The sequence below is a fragment of the Punica granatum genome, chromosome 2 (genome assembly GCF_007655135.1).
Source record: "Punica granatum isolate Tunisia-2019 chromosome 2, ASM765513v2, whole genome shotgun sequence".
Lineage (NCBI taxonomy): Eukaryota > Viridiplantae > Streptophyta > Magnoliopsida > Myrtales > Lythraceae > Punica > Punica granatum.
In genome coordinates, this window is record NC_045128.1 from 18,442,571 (window position 1) to 18,455,286 (window position 12,716).

Genomic DNA, 12,716 nt, shown 5'->3' on the forward strand with positions numbered 1-12,716 from the left:
TTACAATTTAAAATAATACTGAAATTATATCTAGTGGTTATACATATGTCACTACAAATATTTGGAAAATTTTATTAGAATATAAATTATACTCTAAGATCCTATGTATGGCATATATAATTTCTACAATTATATCGGATGACATGCGTAAAATAGGAAAAGAACTCAACGAAAAATATAATGATAAGAGCCAATTTTTTTTGAAGGATAATTAAAAATCGAGCTGGGATTCAAAAAAAGAAGGTTATACGTGGCAACACATACTTGCCACCTTCACTTTATAAGTGTATTTTTTGTCAACAAAAGTATTGGGTTAGATTTATTTATTAGTAGACTGACCCAATTCAAACTTAGGTTAGATGGGCCCCATGAGATTCAAGATATCAGGTGGTGCATGTTAGGAAAACGCTATATGAAATTGGAATTATAAAAATAAAAAGAAAAGAAAATGGAGTCGGTCCCCGCATGGGGGGAAATCTCACCCTACTTGCAAGATGCATTGAGCGAGGGGCAAGTAAGAAGAGAGTACTTAAATTGGTGAGAAATTAGATTTGGAATGAAATTTTTATGTTTAAAAAAGAAAATTTTAAATCATGGAAAATTTTTAAAAAAATGGTGAGTGGGAAAAATGGCCTGACTCACCACCAAGAATCCCATAGGGACCTCTAATCAATATCTACTAGGGTTCGACGCCGCATGATGCCGCTGGTTGAATTTTTTTTTAATATAATTTTGTGGTCTATAATATTAGTTTGTGTAATATAATGTAACTAAAGCCAATGATAAAACTACTTATATATTAAAAATATGAACTCCTGATTGATAATAAGCCATGCAAATTTTCAAAAGATTATACCAATTATATTTCATAAGGTTTAAAAACTAACGTTTCACTTCGAAATTTTTAACAAAAAACCAACCCTCCCACCCTTTTACACCCCTGCAACTAATCTTATTTTTAATTATTAATAATTTTGATTAGAAAACATTATTGCTATATAATAGGCCTTAAATGACTAGTTAATTTTAAATTGATGAACTTTATTTACAGTAGATGCGATATTCAGTAAAAACATCTTGTCGTAACAGCCAAGTTAATGCCTAAGTAAAAATTAGTCTCTGATAACAAGCTATATAACCTTACTGAAATATAAGGACATTTCTCAAGTCACAAATAAAAAGAGATTACTTAAATTAGTAATAATAGAATTTTCGCAATATAGGTTGGTTTTAGGAGAGCGGGTGCTTGTGATTTGAGAAAAACTACGGGGACTTTCATTCTTTGTGGACCAATCTCGCTCGAACATAGATTAATCGGAGGAAAGAAGAATTTACATATTGAAATTAAAAAAAAAACAAAAATTAGAGGAGAAGAAGAAGAAAGCAGGGTGGCCATGCGGGTGGAAAAACTCATCCTCCTTGCTCTTAGCTTGCAATGGACCTATTTTAAAGGTTCCAAAGAAAACTTGGAAAATGTTCCGCACTCGCAAACAAATTTAGAGAAAACTCATATATCCTAATTCGCATATGTGGTACTTTTAATACATATATATATATATATATTTACCTTTCTAACTAAAAGTTAGGGAGAAGTATTTTTTGGAAATAATTCGTCCGACTATAATGGTCGGATTGTTTGGCATAATGGGTCAACCAAATCACGCGGCACTTTATTCGGGTCGGATTTGAAAATAGTGGAAATAAAGGGAAAATTATAAAAAAAAATTAAAAAGAAAATCTATTAAAGATAAAAGATAAAAGATAAAAGAAAACAAAAAAGGGTAATAAAAAGAAAAGGGGACACATGTCGCCCTCATGGCGACATGGCCTCGTTTTATATGTTTTATAAAAAATATATGATATGTTATATATAATATATAATATATAATTTTTCTTGTTATATATATAATATATAGGTTGAGTATATATTAGTTAGATTCCATAACTGTGTATCACATGTTATATGTCACTGTAAATGGCTAAACATTTACAATGGATGCCCATGTACTCCAAGTAGATATATTAATACCCATAATTAAAGAGTCGGTCAACGCATTAAATTAGTTAATGTGTTCTCTAACTGTCAACGCGCCCTACCCTGAGCTTAGTTGGTTATAATACAATATGTTATGTGAATGAGAAGGGAGCTTAGCTGGTTATAATACAATATGATATGTGAATGAAAAAGGTCATTCAATGCAGTTATAATCGCTCTCCACCTAAAATTCAAGAGTTTATTTAAAGCTTTAATTTTTATCAGTTTCATACTCACATTATTTTTGCTTACCCTATCCCCAAGAAGAACCATCGGCGTTCCGTATAACCTTTAATTGAGAAAAAGAAAAAAAGAACAAATTATTTTATAACGTCATTAGAACATTATATAGGCTTAGACTGCACATAGTAAAGAACGTTGACCTCAAATAAAGAAACATCAGTCAAACAACAGACATATGGGAAAGCTGAGAACTGAGAGCAATAGTCTTTCTCCAACTACTCTTTATATTTTTAATTTTTGATAATTAACAACTAAATCAGACGTAATCGAGCAAGAAGATAAACAATGCATATATGGATCGAAATAATCACCCCATGCTAAGTATATAGTTATATATATATGTATATCGGAGCAACGTCTTTGCATATATTTATATGTTAATGAGCGGTCAAACTAATCAAATATTTCATGTTAGAAACATGTGAGAGCAATATCCATTTTGTTTCATACAGAGAAAAGCTGTTTCAACTAAAATAAATCATTTTCAAAACTCTATACAGTGCTGTTGTGAGACAAAAGTTGACGTGCTCAAGAATGAAACACAGAGTTTGAACACTAGCAATAGTTCATCATGTGATGATGGATGGTGTATACGCATTTAATCGTCAGTCAATTTTAATCCTTATTATTCTGATGCAATTAGCTGACCAGGTCATAACGATGGATCTATACCACAAAGTGTTGTTTTTCAAGTGTGACGCACCATCGTATTCACAAGCCCAATTAGTCCCCAGTAATCCAGTTCAGCTGGTTCAATCAATAAGGAATTAAGCTCTCCTAACGTAAATTTTCTACATCTTACAAATTAAACATTGTATATAATGCTTGCTGTATATGGAAATATCATGGATAAGTCACATATGAATTTTGGTCATACTGGATCTATGACTTAAAAAGTAGTTGATCGTATAGTAAGCATAATAGAATCTAATTGCTTAGAAAGTAGAAAAGTCTTGAATATGGGAAACTTCCACATTTTTTCAATTACAAATGTGGCCCAAAGGGGATTAGCTAAAACTAGTCGATGAAAACAAGAATCGCTTTATCATGGATTGAGGCTGATATTACTACTCCAAATCCCCTTCCTCGAGACTTTCATATTTGACCACAACCTCATAAGTACACATGATAATAATTCATCACATCAGATGTCACGTACACATGCACGAATTGATAATTTAAGTCAGGTCCGCAGGTCGTGTATAGCAATACATAAGGGAATGAATTTAGACATCTCAAAATTGATTTTCATATACAGAGCAATGGAGGAAGACTGAATATAAAAGAAAGGGCAGGGGGGAAAGTTTTATTGGACCTACTAATTAGTATATATCTATTCAACTATATATATTTATTCAAAAAAAAAAAACTCATCGAAGTAGTGAAATGGCCATTGCTAGCTCTCACCCTGCCCTATATATATTGAGCTCCATCCCCAGCTTGTCTTTCACCCTTACCATAACAAAGGAGTTCCATTCCATAATATTTCAGATTTCTCTCTTCCACTCTTATATCTCTTTCTCCTCCAAATCCCTTGCAGGCAATGGCTTCATTAGAGCAACCTGAGCTCCGTGATATCCAAATATCACGAGTCGGGATCATAGGAGCCGGGATCAGTGGCCTCGCTGCTGCCAAACAGCTCTCAGCCCACATCCCGATAGTCTTCGAGGCTACCAACTCGATCGGTGGTGTTTGGAAACACTGCTCCATCGCCTCCACGAGGCTGCAGACCCCTAGGTGTGATTTTGAGTTCTCAGACTACCCTTGGCCTGGGAGAGATAACACTAGCTTCCCTTCGCACATTGAATTACTCGAGTACTTGCATGGGTATGCCACCCATTTTGATGTGCTCAGGTTTGTGAGGTTCAACTCCCGGGTGGTGAACATTCGTTTCATTGGTGGCGGAGATGGGATCCCCGGTGAGTTCACTCCCCTGTTGAATGGCCATCCTGTATGGGAGGTTGCAGTTGAGACTCTCCCATCGAAAACCATTCAGGTTTGGATTTTGCAAATTCTTTCTTTATATAAATATCTTAGCTAGTACTTCCTTCTACTGAAACGTTCATGACTAAGGCCAATACATTAACGTATGGCAATATATATACGTATGTAACATATGCAGTGGTATGCATTCGGGCTATTGGTGGTCTGCATCGGGAAGTATGGGGATGTCCCGAGAATGCCAGTCTTCCCAAGAAACAAGGGCCAAGATGTGTTTAAGGGTAGGGTCTTGCACTCAATGGATTACTCACAGCTGGATAAGGAAGCTGCTGCAGAGCTGCTCAGAGGGAAGAAGGTAACCGTTGTTGGCTACAAGAAATCTGCCATTGATATCGCGGTTGAATGTGCTGAGGCAAACCAAGGTATATATATGTCGCATATATGTATGGTCGTTTCATGATTGACTTGCACAAATACATATATGAACAGCTTATATTTCATAAGGTCACATGAAATAGTCATTAAGTTTTACAATAGATAATTAAATCATTAAAAGTAAAACATATATGTATTACGTCATCGTTGTCTGGGCAAAGCAGTTAGATATCAAAACCTACATGTTACGTGCCCAATTAGCGCATAGCTATATACATAAATGGATATTGTAATTGTCGTAAACGTTTCATTGATATATAGCACCAATAATGTCGTGCACATATGTAGCCATACACACAAAAGCTTTACGTGAAGACTAAAGAGAGTGCCTCTTTTTTTTTCCTTTTCTTTTCTCGGTGAAATCATGATAAAATTAATCTCATTTGGACATTGGCTTGATCCAACCAGAAGGTGTTTCACAAGTAAGAGAGTACTAATAAATTGAAAGAATCCAATTCACGACAGTGTTTATCAATAGATAGTTGACCACCTCTGTGTGTGGAGTCAGAGAAGAGTGTTTCTCTTTTTTCCTAATGCCAAGTTAAGTATAACCAAGACCGGGTTGAGTCAATTAATTGGTTGACTAATCCCTTGATATGCTATTCCATTAATTAATCCAATTTGCTGCAAAATTCCCTGCAAGAGTTACAACGTAAGTCAACTGAATTTTCTCAATTAATTAGTACCAATTGTTATTACATCATGAGTTGAGAGGCAGGTTAATCAAAATTTCATATATATTAACTGATTATATTTTGTTGGAATTAATTAATTGCTTAGGAGAAGGGGGGCAACCGTGCACGATGGTCATAAGGACTCTGCATTGGACAGTTCCAGCTTATTGGATATGGGGGCTACCCTTTTTCCTGTTTTATTCCACGAGGTCTTCTCAGTTCCTTCACGAAAGGCCCAATCAAGCCTTCCTCAAGTCCCTCCTTTGTCCTCTCTTGTCTCCATTGGTCAGTTTCATCATCATCATCATCATCATCATCATTATTACAATCCATACAACTTTTATATATAACCATCAACATAGTTTAGTTCAAACGATTCGACACTTGTTCCATTTAAATAAAATATCGGGATTCGAGTCCTTATAATTATAAAAAATCTTTGTTATGAGAGTTTTACCCCTTAGTAGGCCGACCATGCTCGATTAAATTAACCGAAATCCAGTTGCGCTTTCAGATTTCAAGGTCCACGTCGAAAAGAGAAAAAAAAAACTTTTATATATAATCAACAATTTGGTTCTTGGCAATAATTACTTAAATATTGTTGTGGAATATATAGAGAAGAGCAATCTCCAGTTTCATCGAGTCCTACTTGCTGTGGAAGCTACCCCTGGTGAAGTACGGGCTAAAACCCGACCACCCGTTCGAGGAGGACTATGCGTCCTGTCAGATGGCTATCTTGCCGGATAACTTCTTCTCTGAGGCTGACAAGGGTAAGATTCAGTTCAAGAGGGCCTCCAAGTGGTGGTTCTGGTCGGGGGGGATCGAGTTTGATGACCAGACCAAACTGGAGGCCGATGTTGTGATCCTTGGCACTGGATTTGATGGGAAGAAGAAGCTTCAGTCTGTACTCCCAGAGCCCTTCAGGAGCCTTGTGGTCGACTCTTCTGGCATCATGCCTCTTTACAGGTTTGTTAAGTTCTTCAAAATAATTATATTTGTACGTACATTTGATTTGGCTTTGCTGGCACTAACGGACGTTTCGGCATTGTTCAACAGGGGAACTATTCACCCGCTGATACCGAACATGGCATTTGTGGGATACATAGAGAGCGTCTCTAACCTGCACACGTCTGAGCTGCGGAGCCAGTGGCTGGCAAAGCTGGTAGACAACCGGTTCAAGCTGCCGCAGATAAAGGATATGCTCGGGCAGATCAAGAGAGAGGTGGAGGTGATGAAGAGGACGACGAGGTTCTACAAGAGGCACTGCATCTCAACTTTCAGTATCAATCACAGCGACGAGATCTGCGAGGAGATGGGGTTGAAGCCTTGGAGGAAGAAGAACCTCTTCTCCGAGTTATTCAGCCCCTACACCAGCATGGACTATCAAGATGCATGATTGAAAGGACAATATTAGTATGACATATAATCGAGTATTCGATGGCGATCTAGACGTACTTGATATATATATATATATATATATACATATATATATTATATATATAGATACAATAACAAGAGGCATGTTATATGTAGTTTTATATCTTGCACGTGGGTTAGGTGTGTCAGCATGTATCCTTTTTAAACACACTCACGCGCACACACATATCAATATATATTTTCTTCTATATATAAACTAATCATGGAGTCTTTATATTAAACGACACAAATGTGATCATTTTTTCTTTGGTAAATTTTATTATATATCATATGCGTATTTTAAATTATATTATAAATTGCAATTTACAATCTATACTATATTATATATATATATATATAACTGTTGTTAAAGGAATTTCAACAACAAAGTAAATAAAAAGACTATGCAAAGGTCGTCCTGCAAATATATAATATCAAAAGAAATATATAAATATATTATTTTAATTTATTTATATCTTATGTATAAATATATATTAATATATATTTTAACATTAATATTGATATGATTAGATATTAATTTCATCTTAAATAGAAATCTCAATATTATTAAATGTTACCTATAGATAATAACATTTTTTCAAAAAAAAAGAGAAATATTCTATTATATGGAAATTCATTTTAAAATCTTCATTCAATTTTAGAAATTACAAAACTTCTGATTTATTAAATATTATATAACTTATATAATCCGAAGATTTGAAAAATATCTTGTAAATATTATATAACTACTCTCAAGTTGAAGATTCAATATACACGGCCTACTTAACCCGAGGGACAATCAATTTCTACTCATATTACTTTGAAAACCATGTTCAAACGTGTACAACACGAGTGACCTGCAACGATAATGGAGGTCCTTCAACTAATGCGTCGCCATTGTATAATGTCTTCAACCAATCTGGTCGGGCTTCTGGGTATCTCGGTAAGGACTATTTGAATGATGTGAACTGGAAGACCGCACCACATACTGTGCTGAGAAATTGCCCTAAAGTCAAGCCCTTCATTGAGTAAGAACATCTAAAGAATTATTTGGGCCACGTTGAGTGAGTTTAATATTGGATGATCATGGATAATCACTTGCATGTTGGTATTGAAAATGCAATTACTTCGTTAATAGTACTTGTACGGACCCGAATGTGTTCTCGTCAAGGCCCACATGCGCGCGACAGAATCGCACGGCTTGAGAGTGTCCAACTTCACGGGGATGCGTGATGGACACGCGTGATAATGAGTCGCCACTACTTGTTTACGATCCGAAGGTCAAGGGCCGATAAGTTGTCCAGGTCTAGGGGTAAATGATACACCTAGTTTTGCGAAGGCACTGATTATTGCGGAATCGAAAAATCCGAGTTCAGGGGTTCATGTTACGTGCTGGCCTATATCCCGCAAGCCCTTTCGGTACTCTAGCTTGCTAGGCTTGCCATTTTATTTATTTACCGCATGGAATAGGCTGTGCTTGGTTTACACGTTTTCACATCGAAAATTTGATGAACTAAACGATGTGGGTTGAGAAGCCGAGAGAAAAGTAGGCTCGTATGTCGGGGAATCGGTTCACTATCCTCGCATTACAGTTTATCAAACCATGATGGTTGAATTCCTGTGTAAACCGGAACCGCGAGATCTTGGGTTTACTCTCATCGGGGCAAGCATTGGACCGACCCGATTAGTTCGGCTCTTGGATCGTTCACTTACCGATTGGAATTCTTACAAAAATAAATGTACAAAGTAAAGGTTCTTACAATGTGCTCTCAAAATAATAAATACAAATTACAAATGGTTGAATCATAGTCAATTTGCATTCGGTTATTATTCCACTCCAACTCATCATGAGTTTAAGGAAAAATTGAAAACTGAAATTCAAAATGCGCTCTCAGTGAATGGGACGTTAGATCTCGTGATCAATGGTTATGGCGTTAAATCCCAAGTGCAATGCGTCCTATGGGTCAAGCTCGATCTACATGAACAAGCATGAGCAGAAAAGTAACAGACAACATGCAGATAACAGATAAGGTGTTTGTTATTGCCAAGTGTACGTGAGTTGGTAGATTATTAGTCGGGGTATTTTGGCACGTAAATTTCTTATGCTAAACAGACAAATGTGTGTAAGGCATTTTGCATTCGGTTTTGCTTCGAGAACCTGTCAGACATTGTGTCTTTTGTCTAGTCTCATATGCATGGATTGCTTTTAAAGTTGTTCTATATTGCGAAACTACAATGCTTACAGACTATTACAGAACAAGTATCTTTGCTTGAAAAGCCGAAAACCTAATGCCCTGACCATTATTGCTCGTGTATATTTAAGTCGAATGCATGCTTAGTTAGGTAATTGTGTTTTGGTCCAAAATACCCGATTAAATACCCAAAACTATCCTAGGATGACAGAAACTCATCAGTTGTGTGCGGACCCGAATTTCGTCTCGTCGGGGCCCGCACACGCGCAATGCGGCGCGGCTTGGGAGTGTCCATCTTCCCGAGGACGCGTGACGGACACGCGTGAGAAGGAGTCGCCACTTACCATTTTACGACCTGAGGGTTGAGGGCCGGTAAGTTACCTGGGTCTAGGGGTACTGGTACACCTAGTATGCCATTGGTCATGCGGAATCAGAAATTCCGAGTTCGGGGTTGTATTACGTGTAGCCTATATCCCGCATGCCCTTTCGGTACTCTACTTGTCTAAAGCTTGCTTTTTTTATATTTATTTACCGCCTTGATTAGGGTGCACTCATTACACTCGTTTTGACATTGTAAATGCGTAAAATTGACCGGTTCGATTATAGAGACCAAAAGAAGAGGGGATCTTTGGGTCAAAGGATTGGTTCACCGTCCTCGCGCTCCGGCTGACTGGATCATGATGATCAGTTCACCGTGTGAACCTGTACCACGACTCGCGTGGACCCACTCATCCTAAGGGCCCAAGAGCCGACTCGACTAGTTCGTCACTCAGACTATCTGTTCGCCGACCGAGATCATTACATGGTAAATATACAAATAAAATATCCTCACAATGTTCTCTCTCAAATAAAAATATAAATTACAACAGTGGGATCCCGGTCGGTTCACATTCGGCCAATATTCCGCTCATGTATACCGTGTAATTTGAAAGACGATAATAGAAATTAAGACGACGCAGGTCGCACGCACTCAGAATGTATGAGGGCGTTGGACCCCGTGACTGATGGTTGGGGCGTTGGACCCCGTATGGACCGTGTCTTAGGGAGTCGGGCTCGACCCGTAGGAAAAGCAGATAAAACAGGTAAAGACATAAGAAAAAAACAAAAGACAAACAAAAACAGATAAGTTATGTGTTAATGTCGGATTTACATGATTTATCAAGTTCGTGTGGGTTTTGAAAAAAATAAATTCAAACACTACAATGCATAATCATGGGCATGTTCAATCACATCAAGACTTAATTTGCCAATTTTAAATCCAAGTGATCGATTAAGCCGGTTTTAGTGCATTTAATCGATTTTATCCTTTTAAAAACTGCGTGAGAATGGAATCCGATTTGTGTGTATTCATTCTTATTCCAAACAACCGATTTTAGTCCGATTCTTTAAAGTCAAGTTCGTGGTAAAGTCGGTTTGAATCACACCCCGATTTTAATAATCCGAGTTTAACGACTAAATTGGTTCGTGCTATTTGGATAAAAATGCAATGTCATCGACAAAATTAACAGGTCATGCGATAAAATGAGTCTTAAGCATGCCTCTAAGTTTGAAATTTCTACCTTCCCTGGGGTATGACAGGAGGGTCATGCAAGGCTCGAACCGTCCACGAACTAAACCCCGAGCAAAATGGGTAACGTCACCTCTACCACGGGCATGTGCAGCAGCACCGTAGCAATGTTAGCAGCCATGGTTGAGTTGACTGAGCTCGAGGATTTTTGACCTACAAAAGGTAAAGAGAAACCAGCAAAAAAACAACGCAAAGAAATAGGTATCACCATAGAAAAGAAGGGAACTGTGGAAAGAACTACGAATGAACAAAGGATGAAGGCTTAGCTCAGAGGTTTGGTGGCAAGGAGCTCGAGGAGGAGCAAGACAACATCAGTGATGCCCGGAAGGGACTTGAGCGGAACTCAACTACAGGAAAAGCAAAAAGAAAATGAAGAGCACGATAGAAGTATAAGCAGACCAAAGGAAAACGAAAAGAGTGAGGACAAGAAGAGAACCAAGGCAAGACACTTAGCTCTAGTCTGTGCTGTCGTCTCCAACTTGTTGGAGTGTCGCAGCTGCTTAAGGGACTCTCGGGGGCTTCCAACTGGATGCTGGAGAGCTTGACTAGCCCAAGAGATGCAAGGAGTGCACTTGTAGTTAGCTCGGATGGGAGGGTGAAGAGAGGCTGCTGTGTGTGATGAATCGAGCTTGTTGGGGGACCCCTAGACGTGGCTGATGGTGGCTCTTGGTGAGCTGGAACCTGAGCTGGCGCGCAAAAGGGGAATAAACTGTAAGAGTAAATGGAAACCCGAAAAGGCTCGAGGGACCCTACTGACCTGAGCTGAAATGACATGTAGGAGGCCTCAAACAGAAAAACAGACGTCGCCGTTGGATTTGAGAGGTCGAATGCATGTAGGATATATATTTTGTTTCGAGTTTGGATTGATTCCGGAGGCGGTCGCCGGGAAAACCAAGAAAACTCAATGGAAGCGCCGCTACTGGTTAGAGTTGGAATGGCATACTGGAGACTTCAAACAAATAAAATGACATCACCAGTGGATTGAGAGGGTCGAAGATAGGTGAGGTATGTATTTTTCAGAAGTTTGGGTGAGGGTAGATGGATGTTTTGCCCGAAAAAACGACGTTTTTTTAACAATAACAGTTTTTTCTTGTTCTCTCTTCTGCAGCCCTCTTTTTCTCTGAATTCTCTCTGTTCTCTTCCTCTCCTCTCTACTGAAACTTGCTGGAATCAATGCTGAATGCTTGAGGGTCAAAGGTAAGAAGAGAAAGAAGGGTTTATATTGGAAAGCGATTCCAAAAACCGGGCAAATTCCCACGAACTTCGTCTTTTTCTTTTCAGCTGAACTTGGCTCCTATTTTGCTGACCATGCTGACCGAATTCTTCCCCATCTTTAGCTGAAAATGAATAGGAGCAATGAATGAAAATTATGAGCAAGGAGGAAAGAAAGATCTTGATAGGAATGTTGCTCATGATTGGGAAAACGGTTTAATGAACTTCCTTTCTTCTTCTATCAATGAACTTGGCCGATATTTACCTCCGAAATGCTGACTAAATTTCTTCAGCTTCTTGCTGAAAATGAATGAGATCTTTGGGTAAGAGAGGGAAAGAAACAAGAAGGAAAATTGTGAAGTTGAAAACGGAAAAAATTGAGTTGGAAGTGGGGTTCAAGAATGGAAGAATGAGATCAAAAATGGAAGAAAAGTTAATAAGGAATAAAAGGAGAAAAAGTGACCAAATGTAGAATAAAATAGGAAAGAAGGGGCTTGGATATGAGTTAAAGAGAAATATGGATGGAAATATGCTAGACTAGGAAAGAATGAGACTAATTTGGTAATGAAATAAGGAATGTGACTAGCTTGTGAAAAACAAAAGAATAGCGCTAATTTGTAAATAATAAAAAAGGCTAGTTTGCAAATAATAAAATAGTGACGCTAGATTGCAAATAAAGAAAAAGAATGGGGCTAGTTTGCAAATAAATAAAAATTGGGAAGTGGCCATGGGTCCCGCATGGATTCAAGGGATGTTGGAGAAGTGTAGATCCCAATCAATTGCACATTCAAATTTCATAACCAAAGGACAATGTATTATTGATATGTGCAGAAGGGCGATCCCGACTAGTATGATATTGGTTTATCATGACTTGATGCACTAGGAGCTTGGGAATCAGTTTTGCTAGGTTCGGGTGATCGAAGTAACATTAATTGATTCAACCGCCGATTTGCATGTTTGTGCGCCGTACTGCTTGTCTAGGCATGATCTGTTATCCTCCC

General features: G+C 38.0%; 1 protein-coding gene across 1 annotated transcript; it reads left to right on the top strand.

Annotated features, from left to right (window-relative positions):
* The first annotated feature begins 3,768 nt into the window (after positions 1 to 3,768).
* LOC116197297 (probable flavin-containing monooxygenase 1) lies at positions 3,769 to 6,948 on the top strand. The gene is made up of 5 exons (XM_031527391.1): positions 3,769 to 4,274; positions 4,401 to 4,641; positions 5,435 to 5,613; positions 5,945 to 6,294; positions 6,385 to 6,948. The coding sequence occupies exons 1-5, from the start codon at positions 3,822 to 3,824 to the stop codon at positions 6,722 to 6,724; spliced, it is 1,563 nt and encodes a 520-aa protein (XP_031383251.1). The 5' UTR covers positions 3,769 to 3,821; the 3' UTR covers positions 6,725 to 6,948.
* Positions 6,949 to 12,716: the final 5,768 nt, after the last annotated feature.

What these genes read in the sequence shown, in the direction of transcription:
- LOC116197297 (XM_031527391.1), top strand. Translation starts at nt 3,822, where the DNA reads ATGGCTTCATTAGAGCAACCTGAGCTCCGTGATATCCAAATATCACGA. An exon ending in TCCCATCGAAAACCATTCAG is followed by an intron (nt 4,275 to 4,400) that starts GTTTGGATTTTG and finishes TAACATATGCAG; the next exon opens with TGGTATGCATTCGGGCTATT. An exon ending in GGCATCATGCCTCTTTACAG is followed by an intron (nt 6,295 to 6,384) that starts GTTTGTTAAGTT and finishes ATTGTTCAACAG; the next exon opens with GGGAACTATTCACCCGCTGA.